The following is a 24,004-nucleotide window of genomic DNA, read 5'->3' on the forward strand; positions in this document are numbered from 1 at the left end:
CTTCAGGGGACTGCTGGTTGCTGGCAGCCATCGCATCGCTGACCCTAAATGACCATCTCCTCCACAGAGTGGTTCCTCACGGACAGGGTTTCCAGCAGGGATATGCTGGCATCTTTCACTTCCAGGTAATGACTACTGACAGCTTCATATCCTTTCCTTTTGTTTTTTCCAAACATATCAAAGGATAGCGCCTGAAAAACATTGCAGACAGCTGTTACACGTAACCAGCTGCAAGCGGTTATCAGGCCAAAAGCAGGTTACTGAGGCCTGAATGTCTGTATGGGCTCTCAAACTAAGTGCAAGTAATTCCAAAAATGACAATTTATATGCAGGTTGTGATGTCGGCTGCTTATATAACACAGATAATTGTGTAATTACTATACATGAGCTGCTGAGCAATGCTGTTTTTCCCCTCAATTCCTCAATGACGACTTTCAAACTGAGGTGGAAAACTGATATTTATCTGAAGATATGGGGAAGCTGTGAACCATCAGAGATTGGACTTTTGAATTCGCTGCATCTCACTGCTTCCTGTTGTGTTATTTTGTTGTAGAAACGGGACATAATGCAACACTTCTTGCTGTACAACTTTTTTTTTTTTTAACAATTTTGTGGGCATTTCTGGGCACGAGCTGGTGCACAAGTTAGAATCTAATCCACACAAGATCTGGCAAGTATATATACATTGTACACCCTCACTAATATTCGGTTAAAAGCCCCATAGCAGATCAATTCAGAGCTTGAGATCAGAGCTTTAGGAAGGACATAAAAAAAAGCGTAGTCTGCTCTGTCGATTCCAAAACCAGTTATGATGTGTGTTTGGGATCATTGTCCTGTTTGAATACCCACCTGAGGTTTTTTTTTTTTTTTTTTACCTGATTTTTGCTTCTGAGAAAAATGAGATCCACATATGAGGACATTTGATTTATATTTCAATAGAACAGGGGCAGTATAACATCGTAAGTGGATTTCAGGCCCTTGTAGAGCAAAATTTTGTGTTTTGGTCTAGACAACCTAAAATGTGTTGTGCACATATGTGGACGCCAGGTCCTAGAAGGTTAAGTGAGTATATGTATCTATTGGAGGCTTTACGTGGATTAGAGGAAGTCCGCTGTAAACCCAGTCCTTGTTTTTTAACGGCATATGGCTTACTGTTTCCTTGTATTTGATTCTTTGTCTGCGTCTGACAGACAGGGATATTACCTGCAGCTTGCTTACAGCTGTAAGGTGTGTTCTGGTTTTGAAATGGAGTCGCAGTAGGAGTATCAGGGCGTTGTCAGTTTCACAGTATTTGCCAAGAAAACTTGAGCAGCACCAGATTGTCTGAAAAATGCTATAAGCCTGTCGCCCAAGGTAACTGACCTCACCCTGCCAGTGGAGATTTGAGCGTGCTCTCCAAACTGGCAAAAAGCCACTTCCTTATCAGAAACTGCAAGTTTAAGCACAATCTAATCTTTCAAGACAAAAGTAAAGTTGACAATCCCCCGTCAAATGTGTTGAGTGCACATCGTAGCTCAGTGTAACAAGTTCTGCTTTGCAACATAAATACAAATGTTTTCTTTGGTGTGAGCCTCTTGCAGCCGACTAGGGCTTATCAGCTGAACTTTGCACAAAACAAACACTCACAAGCAACGTAGCTGCTGCGCGCGCTGTGGCAGGGACACAGGTGTTGGCCTGACAGTGCTACCTTTTATGTTGTGGCCAGTGAGCAGATGAGCAACACACACATGCAGCCCAAGGCTAGATAGGGAGTCATATTACAGCAGTGGTTTATGATTATTGCACTTTCAATTTGAATGTGGTACATTTACAGCTGAAGGGAGGGAATAATGGAAGATGTGATTAGAGTGTGCAAATCCACGCTTTATTCTTTTAGAGTGGATTTTTCACCTCTTTTTTTCCTTACTGGCACTTACAGAGATGCTGCTAGTTATTATGGTGTTATTATCTGCATGGTTTTCAATAATAAAGCAGTCTCCAGTGACAGCAGTTCGTCATCACATCAATTCATTTGTAATGTTTTGCCCCAACTGCACTTTGATTTAATGCTAATATAGCCCACTTCAGTGGCATGTATTAGCATTTCATTAAGTATAGCAGTGCTATTGAAGCCTGTCAAGCTGATGTTTGGTTGTTCTGACAAAGCAGAATGAAAAAATCTACAGTGTGTTCTGCTCTAGTGTTAGACCCTTTGAAATGTCAAATGTGAAAGAAATGTGAGGTTTTGCAGTTATACGGCTGCTAACGATGTGATGTTGACTTGTTTGCCATTTTGGATGTATGGCTCTGTAGGGTCCAGGCAATAAGGCCTGAGTCAGCAACTGATTTGTAGGTAAAATTGTGTATTCCCAGAGCATTTGGCAAAAGTGACCTTGATTTGGTCGCTAGCAGACTGCTGTGGGTGCTCATAGTTTGGATAGACGACATTTCCTTGTCGGCAGGCACTTGTCAACTGTTCTCAGAGCTCTGAATTTGAATACAAACAGGACAGAAACCCCTTGGTTTTAGGAGCGTGTCCTTTTTGCCTTCAATTTAAAAGTTGAGCCTTTTGAAATGTGTTGGTTGAGGCGAAACTTTTATTTTGAAGGTGAACATTAGCTATTGCCTGTTAAGGTAACACTTTTTTTTTTTTTTTTGGAAGTTTTACTACCACTTAGCCAGTGGTTAGCGAGTGAGTGCTGACATGTTGGCGTCCTCCATGCAAACTACAAGCAACCATGGAAATCTGCCAGTGACCAAATCAATCACAAGGTTTTGTTGTAGCGCCTTCTTTGAAACTAATTTCACCTGAAAACAATGTGCAACTTCTTGAAATTAACCAACCCATTGTGGAAAACTAGGGGAAATTATTAGTTTATCCTTGTGCCTGCTGTTTGCGTCCCATCCAATATGGCCAATATAACTCTTGAGCAATGTGCAGATCGGAGCCTGCTGTGTCAGCATCAACAGTCAAACCTGCCACACATTTAATGAAAACTTTAAAAGTTATTTTAAAGGGTTGAGGTCCAAAGTAATTCACCAATTTTTGTAGTTGTTATAAAGGTGAAAGTTAGCACTAACCTTCACACACAACCCAATAGCTAAGTAAGCTAAGTGGAAAACAAATTTCCCAGAGGAACCCACCCGAGGGATTAATAAAGTTTTATCTTATCTTATCTTATCTTAAGTATGACTGTACCCTGAAGTTTCTGGCAGTTGGCTCAGTTAGCAATATAAAGTGCTTAATATACTTTAAAGTTGGCGGGCGCTCTGTCAGGCAGTGATCTCGTTGCCAACTAGACTGTGAGCCTGCCATGTGAAGGGTAAAGAGGCAGAGAGTGAAAGGGGAGGGAATGAGGAAGTGTGACAGAGAGCAGAGCGGACACACTCTCACACGACAGAGTCACATATTACATACTTGGAGTTGTGAAGTACAACAAACACACTCACAGTGAAAGTATCCATCCTGGATTCCTGTCAGCTGGACGGCTCAGTCATTAAAGATGCAGCACCGTGTTTGCGCGCACAAATAGCAGAACTTTTATCAATCAACTCTGAGGATTTTATCACTGTGTGAGTAAATGCTCACTGCTCTGAAATGCCGTTGGCAAAAAGGATGACATCTCTCCTCTGACTCATTTCATATCAAAGAATCAATAAATGCAGTCGCACAGGCACACACAGAGCTAAGCTAATTTACACTGGATTTTTTGGGTTTGCTGATTCAGTTACAGTGAGGTCAGCCAAGAATGGAATGAAGAATCGTTTAGCTGATTACTTCCAGAGACTCTGTGTTCGTTTGTGTTTTGTTGCCTGCAGCTGTCCCCCCTGCGAGTGTGCAGTAAATTTCATGTATAGATGCTGCTCTCTGCTACAGTGAGAGGAGCTAATGCTTCAGTCTGCTCTGAGGGAACATGAATGAATGAATGTGTTGTATGAGTGAGTGAATTATGGCTAAACAGCTTGTTAAATACACACGGCTTCACTATTGTTTTTTGCCTCTTGTGTTATTTTTTTTACTATGAGCCTCTTTTGATTGTGTTTACATTGCCGCTAGCATATAAGCATGTTCCTACTGCTTCTTTGCTTTTGTGTGCTGCTGAGTCTTTGTAGGATTTTCTTTTCTTTGTGTGTGAGTTTAAGCCTCAGGATAATTTATCCAGATCTGAGTGAGTCACTGGGGAGAAAAAAAAGAAGATATCATGTGTGTACTGGTTGTGGGAATCCTAACTGGTTTAAGAGGTGGAGAGAACAAGGAGTCTGTGTGAAGAAGAAAGTCAGGGAGACAAAAGGAGAGGGGGAATGAATTATAAACAAGTCGTCGTCCACAAAGGAAAGCAGGGCAGAATCCTTTATGATACTCTTTTATAGCTCGCTTTTTACACATGGACCTTTTGACAGTTTGTTACGCGCTTCTCAAATGTGAAGGCAGAGTCGCTGCAAGTCATGACACAGATGTGGGAATGGTTAGCTTCCCCCGGTTAGACGAGATGTTTCTCCCACAGAGCTGTGAGAAAAAGCCTCAACAATGTCAGGCTTAATACGCAGAATGAAGAAATGTGTGCAGGCCTGTACGTTTACCAGAGGCAGCCCTGTATTTGCTGTATATGTGTGGGTTGGTGTGTGTGTGTATGTTTTGTGTCGACTTCAGCCGACCGTGTTGTGACGAAGCTCTTCCCAGAAGTGGAATCCGCTCTGCAGGGCGTGCAGAATCCATCCATTCCTGTTAAATACACACCAAAACACTATATATACACTAACATTGTCTTGTTATGGCAGCAAATAACGTGCAGACATCAGTGGCTTGTTTTGGTTATTCATGAGTACAGATATCGCAATATTGTGAATTTGCCAATGTACTTAATCAGTCCCTTGAGGAAGAAGCTCTTTCAGTCTGGATTTTTTGTGTCTGGTATCTCTTCCCCAAAGGCAAAGTTGTAAACTGGTGGTGACAACATTTGTGTTGTTAAAAAGCTCAGGGTTTTGGTGTCAAAGTTACCAGCGTAATGTGTGTAGGAGCCCAAAGCTGAGAAAATGTATGTGGCTCAGTTAATAACTATGTAGTTACACTTCCTGGATGTAATTTACCCCTTGATGGCAGAACGTTGAGCACAGTCAAAGGAGTGGATGTTACACATGGGTGTGGCTTTCACAGTTTCAAACACAAAAAAGGTTTTCGCCCAAGTAGATGGATGACCTTTATGTATGTCTTATCTGATCGCTCTTTTATGCAAACAGATTTTATTGTTGCATCACAAGACGTGAATTGTGTCCAGGAGGACTTACAGTAAGTCACATGCTGAGGCGTTTTGGTTTATTCCCATCAGCTGTGTTGAATTTGCTCTGAGTGCTCTCAGCTCTCTCTGCTGGAAACTAATGTGAATGACTCCAGGGTTTCATGTATTTTGGTTATGTTTCTATGGAACAACGGACTCAACAGCAGAAATTCTGCCATGTTTTTACTCTTCTTAAACCTGTCTGGCTTATAACTCGGCCCCTGCTCCACATCATTTTTGTCCTCCACTCTCTTTTTGTGCAGCTTTTCCATCCTGTTCCCGGAAAACACAACAACAATCCAGAGTGACTTCTTTTAATCTTCTGTAAAAAAAACATTTCAGAGAAATTCGCCCTGCCCTGATTTGCATCAGACCGCCTGCTTTGGTTAGAGATCCCGACTCGCAGCTAATTTGTCATGCAAACAGACAATTACAGGACTGGCTTAGGAAAAAGTACCCAAAACAAAATGTTCCTATTTTTTCCTGAACTAAGTTGTCCCTATTAAATAAAATGCGGTTAGCACTGTTGCCTCACAGCAAGAAGGTCCTGGGTTTGAATCGGATCATTTAGCCAGTGTGGAGTTTGGACCGTGGGAGGAAGCCGGAGCACCTGGAAAGAGCCCACACAGACACATGGAAAGCATGCAAAGACATGCAGTTAGTGGGGTTAAGTTATTTGATAATTATATCAGGTCTGAGTTAGTGTGAGTACCTGTCTGTCTCTATGTGTTAGCTCTCTACAGAGTGTACCCTGGTCCAGCCGCCCCGCCAACCCTGACATGAATAAGTTGAAGAAAATGACTGAAAGCAAAATTACATTAAATAACTAAAATTAAATAACTGATCCACTCTTTTTTTTTTTTTTTTTTTTTTTTTTTTTTAAATCTTTCTTAAATGAATCCCTGCTCCAGATCATTTTTACCCTTAACTCTTTTTGTACAACTTTTCTTCGTGTTGTCTTGGTCTCTTCTGCCCCCTGCTGGACAACACAGTCACATCTTATGTGTGAAAAGCAGAACAACAATTCAGGGAAATAGTTTTTTGAATCTGATCCAAAACCATTTCACAGAAATTCACCCAGCCCTCATTTGTGTCAGGCTGCCTGATTTGGTTAGAGAACATGTGAATGTGAATAAATGATTGCAGGACTGGTTTAGGAAAGCATACGAACATTTAGGGTGGTGGTGTGACTTGCAGTTAATGTTGCCTTTTGTAATCTTAGTATTACAAAGATATTAAACAGGGGAATGGTTGGAAATTAGAAATAACTGTAAAATCTGTGCAGTTCAAGAGTTTCATGCTTTGTGCTGGAACTACACTACATTGCCAAAAGTATTCGCTCACTCGTAACTCACTTCAATGGTCACAGGTGTATAAAGTCAAGCACCTCAGCATGCAGACTGCTTCTACAAACATTGGCACAGGAATGACTCGCTCTCAGGAGCTCAGTGGATTCCAGACTGGTACCGTGACAGGATGCCACCTGTGCAACAAGTCCAGACATGACATTTCCTCACTACTAAATTTTCCACAGTGAAATGTTAGTAGGATTATAACAAAGTGTAAGCGACTGGGATTGACAGCAACTCTGCGTCAAAGTGGTAGACTGTGTAAAATCAGAGCGGAGTCAGCGGGTGCTGAGGCACAAAGTGTGCAGACGTCACCAACTTTCTTCAGATCAGTCGCTACAGATCTCCAAACTTCATGTGGCCTTTAAATGATCTTGAGACGAGAGCACAGAGAGCTTCATAGAATAGATTCACATGGCTGAGCAGCTGCGTCAAAGCCTTACATCACCGAGAACAATGCAAAGCTTCGGATGCAGTGGTGTAAAGCACGCCACCAGTGGACTGTAGAGCAATGGACTCATGTTCTCTGTGGAGAATGAAAGAAAGAAGAGAGTGGCAATCTTATGGATGAGTCTGGGAGAACAGCTTGTCTGACTGCGTTGTAGAAAGTTTGGTGTAGCGGGGATTATGGTGTGGGGTTGTTTTGCAAGAGGGCTCAGCCCTTTAGTTCCAGTGAATGGAATACTCTGCATTGTACTCTCAGTGCTTCAGCATAACAAGACGTTTCGAGATATTTCATGACCCAAAACTTTGAGTGAAAGTTTGGAGATGAGCCCTTCTTTTTCCAGCATGACTGAGCACCAGTGCACAAACCAAGGTCCATGAAGACACGGATGACAGAATGACAAATGACAAACCCGACAGAGCACCTCTGGCATAAATTAGAACAGAGACTGTAAGCCAGGCTTTCTCATCCAACATCAGTGTCTGACTTCACCAATGCACTTCTGTAAGAATGAAAACTCCCATAAACTTAAGCTCGGGGAAAGCCTTCCTAAAAGAATCAAAGCTGTTATAGACGTAAACGGCGGGCCGACATCAAACCCTGTGGGTTACAAATGGGATGTAACTCGAGTTCATATGCATGTGAACAAGTGAATACTCCTGGTGATGCTGTTCAGTGTAAAAGAAATGAATGAAGGATTAAAATGATCCAGTTGAGTTACCAAAGAAGGCTGTCGTATCACTCAGATGTGTCATTTGTGTGATTAGCTGGAGACAATTTTCTTCCTGTGTTGGTAGTGATAAATTGGAAAGACACATCTGATTGGTCAGGTTTGTCTTTTTTGGCAATTTCCTCTTAAATCCTATTTCAGTGAAACTGAGTAATTAGAGATTAATTAGTATTAGACTTCACAAAGGAGATTATAATAGAGCGATCTGGGATTTGAGAGAGACATTGGGATTCAGAGGCCAACAAGTAGTACAACAATGCTAATTTATGTCTCTAACCAGTTCTCATACAAGCATATTAAAAATGCACGTATAAAGGTGATAAAGAGTTTGAAATTATGGTCTTGAATGTTTTAAAATGGGCCCAGGTTCTCCAGAACTTCAGCAGAACGTTAAACCATCTCTGTATCGCTGTTCTCTGCTCTGTTCTCCACAGTTCTGGCAGTTTGGCGAGTGGGTGGACGTCGTGATTGACGATCGGCTGCCGGCGAGAGATGGGAAGCTTCTGTTTGTCCACTCAAAAGATGGAACTGAGTTTTGGAGCGCTCTGATGGAAAAGGCCTACGCCAAGTAAGAGTGATACAGAGGACGGCACCTGAGAAAAAAACTTTAACTTTAGCAAACACCGATCTTTAATATGTATTATTTTGTCCCTGTAGAGAAAGCAGCCCCTTTCATATTCTTCTTATGCTTCAAATAAATAAGAGAATCTGTGCATCCAATGATTAGATATGTTTTATTGAATGCATCAGATCTCTGTCTGACTTGATTCTACTCAGTCATGAGTTAAGACACCAAACTTGGCATAAAGGTGCATCTTATGGCCCTGAAGTGTCTTTAGCATGTCAAATATTATTACGTCATCATGTTACCTAGCAACCACCTACCAAGAGGCCTTATGACGCATTAAGCGTTGTATCTTAAAAATTTTATGACAATACCATGTCATTTATATTCACAAAAAATTGGTTAACTGCGATATCTTAGTTAGGATGTCGTGATGTTGCATAGCAACCACCTAACAACAGCCTAAAAACACAAACCTAACAATACTGCAGCATGAGCATGTAAGAAAGATGCAAAAAGATTGTAAAATGTGTTACAAGTAGCTGAATGATAAGTTGTAATCACCTGTAAATTATTGATTGATCCAAATTCTGTGTGTTACCTATGTTATCTGCACTTGGACATGTTATGGTTTCACTTTTATCTATTTTTCTTACACTGTCATTGAGCCTTTCTGCTGTTTGCAGCCTGCGTTTACACTCAGTCAATTCTGATGCATTCTCGAAAGAACAAATGTTCCCTGGCCACAAGCCAAAAAGCATGATTGAGAAATATTTGAAGCTCTTAAAGAGGGCCTGAAGAAACACAGCTGCTTGAGTGGACAGCTGTGGCCCCAGTTGTAAGTTTTGGCTGGCTGTGTAGGAGAAACTCATCATTGTTCCTGTAAGTTTACGGCTTCCGAGTTAAGAGAGCTTCCTGGATGAGTGTGACGTAAAAGTAAGATTACACATATTCCTGTGCAGCCATATATGATATTTTAGCACATTGTTAAGCAGTGACACTTTTAAATGGGAGCTCTCAAGTTTATTTTTATATTAAGGTTTAATCCTCAACTCTTAATATTAAACTATGCAGTATATTTATTTATTTTGTAGCGGGACTCCATTTAATTTCTATTTCTCTGTGTCACAGGTTGAATGGCTGTTATGAGGCTCTGTCAGGCGGCAGCACATGTGAGGGTTTTGAAGACTTTACTGGAGGTGTGACGGAGATGTACGATCTGAACAAAGCCCCCTCGGACCTCTTCAGCATCATCCGCAGAGCTGTTGAAAGAGGATCACTTCTTGGCTGCTCGATTGACGTCAGTACTGCAACATTCATTATTGTTACTGTTATTTTACCGGGAACTCCCACTGGGATCAAGCTCTTTTACTCTTTTCAACACAATGAAGGCATGTTTTTATATTATATTCATGTAAATTATTCCAAGTCCAAGGTTCATAGTAAGAAAATGCTTCTTTTTTTTTTACTTTAACAACAATCCTTACATAAATTTACTGTCACACATTCCAGTTTCCTCCAGTGTACAATTCATTTTATAATATGAGAGATTTTGCTATATCTCTTACAGTTCAGAGATCCACATAAACTGTGGACCAGCAACTAAAGGTCAGAAAAGTCTTCTCCTCAGTATGACCACTGGGGCTCAGGAGGGTCCTGTAAACAAAGCCCGTGTATGGAAAACCAGGAGGGGGCAGTGAGGACAGGGAAAGGTCTGGAGCTGGCAGGAAGTCAGTGCAACTGTCAAGGACACTTTAGCAAAGCTTGTGTTTGCAGACAGGGAGGACTGAACTTCTGTAATCAGTTCAGGCCTCCCTGTTCAGGTATCCCTGTTTCACTTGGGTCCAAAGAGCAAAATTAAAAAGGAAATGCGTTTTCTCTTCCAGAGATGATGAAATTGTAAATGATTGACACGAACAGGAACGAATAAACGGAGTCCGTTTGTGTTTCTGTGCCTAGGTTTAAATGACACAGGAAAAATCTTCTATATTTACACTGTAGATTTATTCTTTGAGATTTTTGCTTTTAATGAATGTGCCATGCTGTGAGAGTGACTGCTAATTATATCGTTTGATTTCACTGACCTGCAAAAGTACGCGCGTACATCTTCTCCTGTCTTTGTTACCGTCATTCTGAGTGTCTTCATCCACGGTAAAGGGTCAGCGAGGACATCATTCACCTTTTTACAAAGCTGTGATTGCAGCCATTCCTCATAGGAACGATCATGAAACTGACCTCGCAGCCCCACAGTTGTTAGTCAGTGGTGCCAGTTTGGGTCATTATGCAAATGTACCGTTTAAGGTCGGGGAAACCTGCAGTCAGCTGAAACTAAAGAAGTCACATGGATGAATGAAAACGCCCCGTCCAGATGAGCAGAGTCGACTTTCACTTGTGTGAATTGCCTCGTAGACGTCACAAACCCCTGGTTAACTCTGTTTAACTCTTTTTGTTGTGTTGCCTCATTCTCAGATCACCAGTGCAAATGATATGGAGGCCGTCACCTTCAAAAAGCTGGTCAAGGGACATGCCTACTCCCTGACTGGTGTGGAAGAGGTGAGGTCTACAAAAATTATTTAACACAACATAAAACTCCTTTCAGATTTTCATGTATTTTGAAACTGGGTATTGATCAGGTTTGGTATCGATACTAGTGATATTCAGACTGCTCAGCTCTGCTGTTTACTGCAGCGTAGAGACGCATATACATCTATGCACATCACACAAACAACTATAACTAAAGAAACCAGGCTTAGGCAGTGTATTTATTTTCTGTATTTAATGCATCTGTTTGACATTTGTTTAACCAATGAGTTTTCCTAACCAAAAAGGCAGTGCATTTATTTTCCACGGGCAAAACAGATTCCTCATGTTTGCTTTCCCTTTACCCTTCACCCATACGTACAGCATATTATAAAGAAATGTAAATGAAATTGTGTTGAATTTGTTATCTTTGGCTTTTGTTTTGGGCACAGCACAAGCGTCCTTTGTAGTACGGAAAAACATTGGAGTTACACCGTTAATACAAAATCAGACATTGCACTTGACTTCTGTCATGTTACCCAAGTCACACTGACAGTGACTGATGTAATGTGTTTGGTTAGCTGCAGCTTGGGCACTTTTAAAGATTAATGAACGAATACAGAAGTAACCATTTAAACAACAACAGCAGAGTGGCCTGCAGTTAACCTCCAGAAATCTCAGGCTTGTGTAAATGGATTCACTGGGACATCACTGGGATTTGTGTCTCCTCCTGTGATTGAACTGGGGATCTTTTTCTTGTTAGGCAAATGTGTGAGTCACTACTTGATGAAAGGATCTGAATTAATGCTGGAAATGCCTTAAAATGAGCAGTTTATAACAATTTTCCCCTTTGTGAGAAAAGCTCATTAGGAACAAACGTGCGCAGGATACTAAAAAGAAGAACAAGTGAAGCAGATGGAAAACGTGTGTGTGTGTTTCTTTGTGTGTAGGTGTCATACAGAGGAAACATGACAAAGCTGGTTCGCATCAGGAACCCCTGGGGAGAAGTGGAATGGACCGGAGCCTGGAGTGATAAGTATGATTTCTTTATTTTGTTCTATGCAATTAAGAATCACCAAGTTTTCCTTTGAGCCTGGATGGCACTGAAAGGAATTTTCCAGCTGTTTTACTGGGTCCAGGACTTCAATTTAATTATTATTATTATTATTTTTTTAAACTTTCAGCGCCAGAGAGTGGGACTCTATTGATCCGTCTGCCAGAAGTCGTCTCCAAAACCGCAGTGAGGATGGTGAATTCTGGTGAGTGTACGCGAGTGTTTTGCACGTGAAACATTTGAGACTTGTCACTGGAGTGGCGGGTCTAATGTGGATTGTCTGTCCATCCAGAAGTAAAGTGCTGGGCAAAAGTCTCAAACCAGTCCTCATGTCTTCAAATTTTGCCAGGAAAATGGGAAATGGGTTGACTGATTTATTGAAATATGTGCTAACATGCTTGGAAATACTTACAATGGGGAAAAAAACACCTCAGATTTCCCCCCAAATCCTTCAGGATATACTGCGCAGCTATAACATGGCAAGTCTTCAGCAGGTGCAAAAATATAATTTTGTGCTGTCAGACAGTGATATACTTGAGATGTTTTATAGATTTGAATAGATTCATTAAAGAAACGGAAACAATTTGTTTTTTTTTGTTACAGTCTCTTATGTCTAGACATAACACTGAGTCATCCCTTACACGCCTTTTTAATGCTTAAATGATTTAGAGGTCAGTGTTAAGTGTCTTAATATTCCTCTGAAAAATAATCCAGTACAAGGGCTGAACTGAGAATGAAGAAGGCCATTGAAACACCTGCAGAGAGCCAGGAGAGCTAATGCTCACTTTAATCATGACAAAGTCTTCCTCTTTGGAGGCAAACTATAAAGAAATGAGGGGTGACTCAAGACTTTTGCACAGTACTGAAGTTGTTTGAATTGTCTGGTTTTCTTCAGCACTGAAACGAGGTTCCATCCTTGGACTTAATGATTGAAAACTAACGATACAATCGAATCTTCCAGGATGTCATATTCTGATTTTCTGCGCGAGTTCTCTCGTCTGGAGATCTGCAACCTGACGGCGGACGCCCTGCAGAGCAGCCAGATGAAGAAATGGAGTTCCTCACTTTTTCAGGGGGAGTGGAGGAGAGGCAGCACAGCCGGAGGCTGCAGGAACTACCCAGGTAAGATTAGTGGTGCAAGTGAGAAGAAGGGGGAAATCGCAGGGTAGGACATGGACAGTTGTTGCATCTCACCAGACCCGTGTCTCATGGTGTTTTAATTCTGCTTAATACAATTTTTACTTCAGGAATTTTTGCAATCAAAAAAGGCAAGTGGGAAGATTGAGTGAGGAAGGGATTGGGTTAACTTCCTGAAGGAATGTGAACCAGTGACTTCTATTTAAGCAATGAAACAATGCATTGTCTTTTAAAAGGTTTTGGAGATTCTCTACCAGGACAGGCAGAAAATGGGACAGTTTTCAGGATTTACTGCAGTATAGGTGTTAAGGGCTATGTGGTTATTGTCTCTTCACAGGTGATGTATCTTGTTAATTTGTTTTTAATTGTGATTATTTTTCACAGAAATGTCATTCAGTGTTTAATAAGACAGAGCAGGCTGTACATTAGCTCACTTCGTTCCTTGTTACTGAACATCAGTTTATAGCCTGAAAAGGAAACACTTTAACTTTTTCATCTTCTGTCTCCAGCAAGTTTTTGGCTGAATCCTCAGTTCAAGATCATGCTGCAGAACCCAGACCAGCAGGGCAATCCAGACTGCAGCTTTGTGGTTGCCCTCATGCAAAAGGACCGCAGGAAGAAACGGCAAGAGGGCCAAGACATGGAGACCATCGGTTTTGCTCTGTACGAGGTTAGCAAAAAAAGTAGATTTATTTCTTATTGACTGCTTTCTTTCTCTCTTTCCTTTTTTCCTTTTTTTTTTTTTTTTCTAACAACACTGATTATAATCATGTTCCATCTCTGCTTTCTTTGCAGGTTCCAGATCAGGTATGAGGTTTTTCTACTTTCCACATATACACATATATATATATATATATATATATATATATATATATATATATATATATATATATATATATATATATATATATTACAGAGAATAGAATAAAAACATAATGCTACCTCTGTTAATGCCCCTCTCAGTTCAAAGGGAGTTCAGGGGTCCACCTGAAGCGAGACTTTTTCCTCAGTCATGCCTCCAGCGCTCGATCAGAAACCTTCATCAACTTGAGGGAGGTCAGCTCACGTTTGAAGCTGCCGAAAGGGGAGTACATAATCGTCCCCTCCACCTTTGAGCCAAACAAAGACGGCGACTTCGTCCTCAGGGTGTTCTCTGAGAAGCCTGCAGGCTCTGAGTAAGTAGCCACCGGCTTGCAGGAAGTGTAGAAGACATGTTTGCTGTGACAGTCATGTTTGGGATTTAGACTGTATATACAACATTATATACAAAAAAGGTTCCACAACGCCTTATAACTTCACAAGACAGGCCTATTAACTTTATTAGTGATGACGCATCTGGAATGGCCTTCCCAAAGCCCCGACCTCGACCTTATTCAAAACTGTCAGTTTAAAGAAACTCCGCCAAGAGGAGTTAACTAATATCCAGCCAGGATTATGCCAGAAGCTTGGTTGAGGTCCAGCTTGCTAAGGGAAATTCAACCAAATATTATTGGTGATGTATGTGTGACTATTACAGGCTGTACATATACTTTTGGTATATGTACAGGCTAGAATTATTGCATCCAAATCTTGTTTATATAAATATAATGCTAGTGTATGTCTGTGAAGGTTCTCAGTCATCCAGGTCATCGTAGTCTAAGGAGCTTGGAAAGAAAAGCGTCTGGACTTCTTTAAGTTACTTGAAGACGTTTCACCTCTCATCCGAGAAGCTTCTTCAGTTCTAAGGTCAAATGGTGGAGAGTCCCAGATTTAAACCCAGTGGGAGTGTCCCCCCAAAGAGGGACAAAAGGACCCCCTGATGATCCTCTAATCACCTGAGCCAAGGTGTGAAAATGGGTGTGGGTCACAATCAGCCAGAGTTTCGGGTGAGTTCATTGTGAAACCTGGCCCCACCTTATCATGCGAATTCCTGAGGTCAGATGGCCCAGGATGTGAGTGGGCGTTAAGGCGTCTGGGAAGGGATCTCAAAACTGGATTATAGATGGCAGAGAGTTGGTGTCGTAAACCACCACCTCTGTTCAAAGATGGTCGCTCACAGTGGACATAGATGGCTTCTTTCACTCCTCTTTCAAACCATCTGTCCTCTCTGTCCAAAATGTGAACATTGGCATCCTCGAAAGAGTGTCCTTTATCCTTAAGATGCAGATGGACAGCTGAGTCTTGTCCTGTGGAGGTGGCTCTTCTATGTTGTGACATGCACTGCACTGTACAGCAGCGGTCCCCAACCTTTTTTGTGCCACGGACCGGTTTATGCCCGACAATATTTTCACAGACTGGCCTTTAAGGTGTCGCGGATAAATACAACAAAATAAAACTAGTACCGGTACCAAAAAAAAAGAAGATTTATTCATAACACACGTGAAAAGACCAAGGAAAACTGAGTTAACGATAAAAACGATAACAAAATAACGCTGAAAACCGATAAAAACCCTGCAAACTATACATTTCACACCTGAGCCTCAACTGTCGCGGCCCGGTACCAAACGACTCACGGACCGGTACCGGTCCGAGGCCCAGGGGTTGGGGACCGCTGCTGTACAGCATACACCACATTGTTAAGTTTGTGTTTTGGAGTTTTGTCTTTGGGATGAACCCGTTTCTGTCCGAGTGTGTTGCTGGGTCTGAAGTGGAATCCTTCACTGCGCACATTAACGCCGTGGATAAAAACATCAAGTTCACCAGGGAAGACACAAAGGACGACTGTTTGCCTTTCCTGGACTGCGCTGTGCACATTGAAGAGAATGGCAACCTCAACATCGAAGTTTACCAGAAGCCCACACACACGGACCAGTACCTCCTCTTTGACTCCCATCACCCTCTGGAACACAAACTTGGAGTAATTAGGACCCTACACCACCGGGCAGAACATGTTCCCTCATGTGATTAGATAGATGATCATCAGGGGTCCTTTGTCCCTCTTTGGGGGGAAACTCCCACGGGGTTTAAATCTGGGACTCTCCACCATTTGACCTTAGAACTGAAGAAGCTTCTCAGATGAGAGGTGAAACGTCTTCAAGCAACTTCAAGAAGTCCAGACTCTTTTCTTTGCAAGCTCCTTAGACAATGCTAGTGTACAGGTACTCAAAAGCTAAACATAAATGTCTTAACATCCTGTCAAAAGGGAGTTCACATGATTATTGTGTTTTTCTCTGTACGTATTATTGTAGTGTCTACCATATTGATGCAATTGTTGTTGTGATTGGGAACTTTATAATCGAAACTGAAGTCTAAACCTGACTTCAGCTGTTGTCTTGTTTCTCCATCAGGGAGCTCGATGATGAAGTTAAAGCAGATATTCCAGCAGAGGTGAGAAGAAGTGACCCCATGTGACCACATCTGGCCATATTGTGCGAAAGGAGGTGGGGAAAAAAGCATGTAGTGAACACATCTGTCTTTGTGTTTCAGGTTCAGCTAGATGAGAGTCAGATTGACCCAAGCTTCAAGAATCTCTTCAGGCAGCTGGCAGGAGCAGTAAGCACGCTCTCAAAACTTGTAGGAGATAGCAATAGTAGTCCAAGGCGCAGTCACATTTAATATAACGCACATCTATTTGTGCCCACAGGACATGGAGATCAGTGTCACAGAGCTGCAAACCATATTAAACAGGATCATCAGCAAACGTAAAGCACTGCCATTATGAAATGTTTCTAACATAGTTTAGACTTCAATATTTAAAAAAGACGTGTATTCTTCTCTCTTTTCACTTCACTTCCTGCCGTCCACAGATAAAGACCTGAAGACAGATGGCTTCTCACAAGAAGCTTGTCGCAGCATGATTAACCTCATGGATGTATCCTTGATGTGAAGTTGAAATATCTGCTTCCTGTTTCTTTTGTTTCTGGATCTCTTCACGTTAATGTCTCTCTGACCACGAAATGTTCCTTAGCGTCTTCACTCAGACTGATGGCACTGGGAAGTTGGGCCTGACAGAGTTTCACGTACTCTGGGAAAAGATTAAACGATACCTGGTGAGAGTTAAATTGCATGACTGAGTTAACAGTGAATAACTGGTGCACTGGTGTTTCCATTTTGTTATTTGATTCAAACTGGTGGTCTCTTGTCCCCCCCTCCCCGTATCTAGACTGTATTCAGGCAGTTTGACGTGGACAAATCGGGCACCATGAGCTCCTACGAGATGAGAATGGCTCTTGAATCTGCAGGTATTATTCTTTAATATTAAAGTGCAAAAAAGAGAGCAAAAAAAAAATCACAAAAGCACTTTTAAGTCCCAGCAGTATATGCAGAAAGCATTTTTTCTGAGTTGTAGGTGGAGCACCTTCGCTGACATTTTTTCACATTGTTGTAAGGGTTTTCTTGCTTTTGCTTCCTTCAGGTTTCAAGTTGACTAACCACCTGTTCCAGCTGATCATCCTGCGATACACAGAGGCAGACATGGCTGTCGACTTTGACAACTTTGTCACCTGTTTGGTCAGACTGGAGACAATGTTCAGTGAGTGACACTATTGCAGTTGTTCACTGGTTCACAAGGGACAGTCTAACTGCTTGTGCAACTTGATCCTGCTTTGCTGTAAAAAAAACAAAACAAACAAACATACAGGGCACGGCTGCAAAGCTTAACAGAAGCTAAAATACGTCGTACTGTTCTCAGTCTAATGATCTTTTTTGTTTCTCTTACTGCAGAAACCTTTAAGAACCTGGACACTGATGGAGACGGTCAGATATCTCTAAACTTCTTCCAGGTATAAATTCCCATCACAAATGCTGTTGTATAAACACAAGCTTGTTTTTCTCATTCACTCTCTGTGATTTATTAAGAGTTTTCATTCATTAATTCCAACATTCTCTTTGTTTTGCAGTGGATCAGCCTGACCATGTTTGCCTAAAGATGAGTGGACTCCTCTGTAACTTTTGCACTGCAGCTCTTGGTCTGTTATGTGGTTTCAGAAGTGCCTTTTTCCCTTCAGTTCTTCCTCACCCTCTATGCTGCGCATTGCTGAGGTCCTCTGATGCTTAAAAACCTGTAAAATCTTGATTACAGTGCCTGTACTGAAAATGTGTCGCCAACTGAAAGATGCCCGCTTCTCCACTTCGGTCAACTCTGTGATAAAACTGGCTACTCTGGGGTCTGAAATAAAACACCTGAGTAAATCTGAGGGTGTGGAGACATACTTGTATTTTTCTTTTCTTTTTTTTAACTGGACCAGAACTTGTTAACGTAGCAAAATGTAGTTTACAAGCTAGCTTTACCTTTTCGTAAAGTTAACTGTGTAGGCTACATGCTAAAGCTAGCTTTATAGAAAGTTACTAAACACATGATGAAGTGCCAAAATTGTATTAATGTCACTCAAAGCCCACAGAAACTTTACAGTGTATTTTACTAAGGTAACTATGACATGATACCAAAGCCAAAGTAGTGTTTATATGTTACATTACCATTACATGTCACATTTAAGACATTACAAGTGTAATGTCTTAAATGTGACATGGTCCAGGCCTACGTTGTTTTGCTAGCATTACATAATTTAAAACATTAAGCAGACATAAGGCTGATACAGCGTTACCACGACCAGATTTTGTTTGTAGGGTTTCTTGCCATCAACTTTAAAAATTAAAATAAATTATGTGAAGTTATTTATTTGCTCAATTACATTGTGAGATTACATTCTTCAATCAGCTAGCTGTTGTGTTTTTGGGGTTTCAATCACGTGTTGCCAACAGGGAAATTTCAGGATGCCCTTCACTGGACAAACTTCGCAACATCACAGTCATAAGATGGTTGAAGGGTGCTTTTAAAAATTGTCATTGTCTGTCTTTATAAATGCTGATAACGATAGACTGGCAAGTAGTTGTTATCAGTCAATAATATTGGCCCACAGATAATTTGGTTGGGTTTTTAATAATTCTGATATAGTATGAATGTGGTTATTAATACATTAGCCAGACTTCCATCTTTAGTATAGCTTGTTTGGGTTTTTCTAATCACTTCACTCTAACTTAATAACGTTATAATTAAATATTTACCACCTAATCTTCAGGGTTTTTTCCGCCCCTTTGACGTGAGAGAGGTTTGACCCCATTTGTGTTTGAGCTTTGTTGCATGTTGGGGTTTCGGTAGCATCCATAAATACCTCTGTGGCCAAATTCAAATGGCAACTGCTTAAATCAGCTGCTTACATTTGAAGACAATCTTTAGAAAACCCAGTGCTGGATGTAGTCGAAGTGGAGAGTTGCTTAGTGTGCTGGCTGGCATAGATGACTGTGCGTTATAAATCTATTAGTAGTTTGTACTGTAGCATCACTGCTGGCCTCTTACATCCTGTGCCAAACTTTGCTTTCACCTCAGCATAAAGGGCCCGTTCAGATTTTGCAGAGACAATGTTGAGGTGCTGGATCATTGTGAATGTTTTATTCTAATATATACAAGCTTATCTTTATGCATGGCTCTGTTTTTGTTTTCTTGTTTTGTAAAGTAGGAAATAAACTGGACTTTAAAGTGGTAATAAAAAGGGATGTGTCAAAGCTGTTTGAGTCTTGCCTTTTGAAGGGAGCAATATGTCAAAGTTTTGGGTAAGGGTAAACGGGGATGGGTGGATATGTTTGTATGCATGCTGTGTGAAATGTGATATATTGTATGACTGTCTCATTTCTGTCCCGTCAGAAAAGCAAGAGTTTTATCCGAGGTATTCCAGAGTTACATGATGCCGTCTGGAGCATCTACATGTAATGTGCCACAGTTTTTAAATGACAGTCTCTTTTGTTCTGCCAAAAACTTACAAATTTTTGCCTTTTTTTTTTTTTTTTAAATTTTTAAGCACTTTTCTTTGAGAAGTACTGCCAAACCCTCACATTTTTAAGATACTCTGACATTCTTGTCTTCTTTAATGTTAAGTGATGTTTGCGTAAAACTGTGTAATGTTTACAGTAATAACTTTTTTGGGTCCCTTTGTGAACCAAACCCTTCATTATGCAATGCGTTGGTTTACTGTGTAGCTTTCTCTGTATCACTTCTTCTATATAAACTTTGGAAATAAACGTGGAGAGGTTTTGAGTTAATGTCTAAGTTTTATTGGTCTTGCACCGTCCACAGAAAACAAACAAAAAAACAAAATCAAGGCTGCAAATAAATCCATGGAAATGGGTGTGATCCATGATAGGGGGAAATACACAAACTTGATATAGTAATAAATAGTACATTTAACAATAACATCCTACGAAAACAGGTACACTCAAATACATTACATACAATATAGGTTCGGTTAATGTACACATCTTTACAACCTTATAAAATTAAGACTTTTACAGCAGATTTTGGCTATTTTTAAGTTAAATTGCAGACATTTACAAAGGGGATTCTATATTGTAAGATAAGGGAAAAAAATAACACTTTGTTTAAAATTATATAAAAAGAACTGAACAACTTTCTTCTGGAGCTGCTCAGCAGGGGAATGTGTAACCTTTTGTGCACAGTGACATGAAATACGAGAACAGTTGAGTATGTTTTCAAAGATTCTGTGTCTGTGTGTGAGAAAGTGAGAAAGTAAGTGAGATTCTTCAGGTAACTATAATCCTTTCACCTTTTGACCTCAGGCTAAAATCAACTCAACTGAGTGGGATTTTCTTCAATGTACATGACCACATAAAATATCCCAGAGGCCTAAACACGGCTGTTAGTCTCTTAGGCCGTAGTTGTTGTGCACAATTTTGGTCACCATGGTGGAAACGAGCCTCTCCAGCTGTGCCGCCCGCTGCCTGCCCACCTGGAGGACCTCCTCGTGATTGGCCCTCTCTTCGCTGTCGTAGTCCATCACAACCTGGTTGGTGATCAGGGAGAGGGCGAAGACGCGCATTCCACAGTGCCGAGCGACGATCACCTCATGGGCTGTGCTCATGCCTGGAGAGGAAAAGATCGAGACAAATATAAACAACTCTAATAGAAAGAATAGAGTAGCCATAAACCAGCCAGTACACACAAGAAAGGATGTAAAAATGCAAATAACACAAAAGAGATGTTTTCCTTGTTTATAATTGGCTTGGGAACTATGTCCTGTAATGTTGAGAAGCCTGGGATTTATAGTGTTATCAAAAGAAGAAGAACTGCAGATCTAATACTGCTGAAACCAACTTCGCTTAAGCTAATTTAGAGACTTCTAATAAGTTTTACTGCTTTAATTTCATGAGAAGTCTTGGTATGCATGCATACAAAGAAGACTCACATTAGGAAACTTAAATTTATGTTTTTCACGTGTTTTTGCTCCTCAAAGGTAAAGCTTCAAGTTGAGGTTTGGGTGGCCCGGGGCAAATCACATGTTTTCAAAGTCACTGCAGCAAAAGCACTTCAAGCATTTCTACTGAACTGTCATTTCTTGATTCTGATTCTGATTGACACGTCTTAAAAATCCAGATGTGTAGATTATGATCTGATTAAAGTTTTGGGACTTTACAGTCATTCGTTACATTTACTCAGATCAACAAAACAATCAGCTCACCGACAGCATCAGCGCCAAGTCTATGCAGCATGCGACCCTCGGCGATTGTCTCAAATGTTGGCCCGCCCAGCACACAGTACACTCCCTCCTTTAGGAAATCTCCATAGCCCAGATCCTGTCCCACGTCCATGGCCAGCTGCTGCAGCTCTCTGTCGTATGCATCGGACATGCATTGGAAACGTACGCCAAACCTGGCAGATGAAGGAAGACAGGAAGAAGATTAGGTTAAGCTTATAGGAGGTTTAAATGTCTGCTTTTTATGGCTGTACGAGAACACGTCTCACCGCTCATCGTTGGGTCCATTCAAAGGATTGATGCCAGCGAAGCCGGGCAGGTTGAGGTGGTCTTTGATGATCATGATGTCTCCCATTTTAAAGTCATGGTTGAGGCCTCCGGCTGCATTGGTCAGCATCACCGTCTCAACACCGAGCAGCTTGAAGATGCGCATAGGCAATGTAATCTGGAAAAAAGAACATCACAGAATATAAATGAAGAATATTTTGGGGGGATCTTGCTGAAAATTACGGGATATTTTTTTTTGCAAACACACACATACCTTCTGTATCGAGTAGCCCTCATACAGGTGGAAACGTCCCTGCATGCAAACGCACGGCCTTCCTTTTAAGTGTCCAAACACCAGCTTCCCCGCATGTCCGTGCACTGTGGGAATTCAAAAATATAACAGTGAACATCAGCAGGAGCTGCTCAGCTGATGTGGAGTCACCATGGTAAAGTGTCGGTGTAGTAGGTGTAGCTCACCTGTGCTCTGCGGAAAGTTGGGGATGTCTTTGTAGTTGAAGGTCACCTGGTCCTTTAACAGGTCAGCGAGCCCTCCGAGCCCTGAGCCGCACACAATGCCCACAGTGGGTCGGATGTCTGTCTGGGCGAGCAGCCAATCAGCAGTGGCCTTGCATTCCTCGTAGCTGTAGCTGGATGACATTAACAAAAGGGCAGAGGTCAGGCAGATCACCGTGACAGTCCAGCACACATGAACACACTAATTTTATGGCTTGATATGATGCAGAAGCACATTTTTATGAATTTGGTTCACACAGTAACAGTAACCATGGTGACCAAAAATGTGACCTTCACTTTTTAAAAGAGCTGTAACTCTTCACCCATGAAAAAGTGGATAACTACTGTCATATTACAGGCACATCCTCTTAGGAATTTATAAGGACGGCTTTTTACGCAAATTCAAGTAAATCACAGCAGTCTGACTTAAAAAGTTTTAATCATCTATATTAAAGTCCAATAACAATTTTATTGACTGATTTTTACAACATTAGAACATTTCAAACTCTTTACTTCCACTCAATTGTAAAACGCGCTTCATTATGTAATTAGACGCGTCGCTCCTCTTGGAATGAATCATTTCTCGACACTCCACCGCCAACAAGAGCGCATGCGCGTATTATTTTTGCCTCCCCTCAGTCCAGTCTATTTTTTCACGCTATCCAAAGCCGGCCGTGAAAGAGCCACGTGCTGAGCAACACTGAACGAGAAAAAGTAATTAAAATATTAGAAATCTACTCACCAGCTGTTTGCCTCTGGAAACATTTCGGAAGATAAATGAAGCGGCTGAGAATGTAAGAAAAAAAATGTAGGTGTAAATAGAGACTTAAAGTTTTAAGTCTGAAAATAAAAAAAAAGTTTTTAAGGCGTATAAAAATATCAAAGAGAAGGTGGAAACGGTAAAAAGTCTTCTGTTGAGTTCTTCTTCTCTTTTAGAGTCCCGTGAAGTATTCAGCTCTTCTCTCTCACTTCTGTGGAAAGAGGGGCAGCTGCAGACTTTTATCATAGGACCGGCGACTCCCCCTCTCCTGCCCCCTCCTCTGCTGACGCATGTACCTGCTGCAGTTTCATTGGCTGAGCGGACACACCTTCAGACCGGTATGCCACAGAGAAATACACACCCACGGAACATCCTGTACTACAGGTGGAGCTGGATATAAGAGTTTTCACGACATTTCCCACTCCAGCCCACTCATTACTTTTCATGTTATGTTCACATAAACAATCTATGATGTTTCCAGATCCACTCATCCAAGTAATTATATTTATAAGTTAAAGTAACCATTCAGTCTTTATCGATCTGTGTCTCTGTTACTCTCACCGATTAAAAACAAAAGATGTTGTGGTTTCGGACACACAGCGTGTTTTTGAACATCACGTGTTTGTGGTCCACTTGTTCTCGTCATCAGTCTGCGAGTACTGTGTGTTATTGTGTGACGCAAGTTTTAAACCAATACATCTTACTGTCAACTGCAGTATGTAGTCATTTGTTTCTATAATGTTGGGCTTATAATATACATTTTCTCCGCTTTAGAAGGAAAATGTAAACTTTTATTTATTTACAGACAATAACAGTAGCTACTTCAGTTATGTTGCATAGTGATTTCACACAATTTTAAAATGTGATACAGTTATGGTCATAGATGTATCTATAAAGACATTTAGTTAGATTATATCCAACAGTCAGATGATGCTCACATGATAATG

The 24,004-nt window shown here is 41.1% G+C and overlaps 2 protein-coding genes across 2 annotated transcripts in view; one reads left to right on the top strand and one right to left on the bottom strand.

Annotated features, from left to right (window-relative positions):
* Nucleotides 1–18,185, top strand: part of capn1 (calpain 1) — a 29,133-nt gene extending 10,948 nt beyond the window's left edge. Inside the window, exons 4-22 of the mRNA XM_085154850.1 lie at nucleotides 7–125; nucleotides 8,214–8,347; nucleotides 9,476–9,644; nucleotides 10,814–10,897; nucleotides 11,815–11,900; nucleotides 12,049–12,123; nucleotides 12,880–13,040; nucleotides 13,565–13,725; nucleotides 13,851–13,862; nucleotides 14,019–14,230; nucleotides 16,322–16,361; nucleotides 16,461–16,526; nucleotides 16,618–16,675; nucleotides 16,781–16,845; nucleotides 16,955–17,023; nucleotides 17,137–17,215; nucleotides 17,389–17,505; nucleotides 17,697–17,755; nucleotides 17,873–18,185. Coding sequence (XP_085010976.1) covers nucleotides 7–125; nucleotides 8,214–8,347; nucleotides 9,476–9,644; nucleotides 10,814–10,897; nucleotides 11,815–11,900; nucleotides 12,049–12,123; nucleotides 12,880–13,040; nucleotides 13,565–13,725; nucleotides 13,851–13,862; nucleotides 14,019–14,230; nucleotides 16,322–16,361; nucleotides 16,461–16,526; nucleotides 16,618–16,675; nucleotides 16,781–16,845; nucleotides 16,955–17,023; nucleotides 17,137–17,215; nucleotides 17,389–17,505; nucleotides 17,697–17,755; nucleotides 17,873–17,899 — 1,793 coding nt within the window. The 3' untranslated portion in view covers nucleotides 17,900–18,185. The remainder of the gene's footprint in view (nucleotides 1–6; nucleotides 126–8,213; nucleotides 8,348–9,475; nucleotides 9,645–10,813; nucleotides 10,898–11,814; nucleotides 11,901–12,048; nucleotides 12,124–12,879; nucleotides 13,041–13,564; nucleotides 13,726–13,850; nucleotides 13,863–14,018; nucleotides 14,231–16,321; nucleotides 16,362–16,460; nucleotides 16,527–16,617; nucleotides 16,676–16,780; nucleotides 16,846–16,954; nucleotides 17,024–17,136; nucleotides 17,216–17,388; nucleotides 17,506–17,696; nucleotides 17,756–17,872) is intronic.
* A 1,873-nt stretch (nucleotides 18,186–20,058) lies between these two features.
* Nucleotides 20,059–23,282, bottom strand: pnp5a (purine nucleoside phosphorylase 5a). The gene is made up of 6 exons (XM_085154849.1): nucleotides 23,040–23,282; nucleotides 22,262–22,431; nucleotides 22,059–22,162; nucleotides 21,787–21,962; nucleotides 21,503–21,693; nucleotides 20,059–20,907 (listed from the first exon to the last, which is right to left on the bottom strand). The coding sequence occupies exons 1-6, from the start codon at nucleotides 23,060–23,062 to the stop codon at nucleotides 20,684–20,686; spliced, it is 888 nt and encodes a 295-aa protein (XP_085010975.1). The 5' UTR covers nucleotides 23,063–23,282; the 3' UTR covers nucleotides 20,059–20,683.
* Between the last annotated feature and the right edge of the window lie 722 nt (nucleotides 23,283–24,004).

Source organism: Neolamprologus multifasciatus, chromosome 3, assembly GCF_963576455.1.
Source record: "Neolamprologus multifasciatus chromosome 3, fNeoMul1.2, whole genome shotgun sequence".
NCBI lineage: Eukaryota > Metazoa > Chordata > Actinopteri > Cichliformes > Cichlidae > Neolamprologus > Neolamprologus multifasciatus.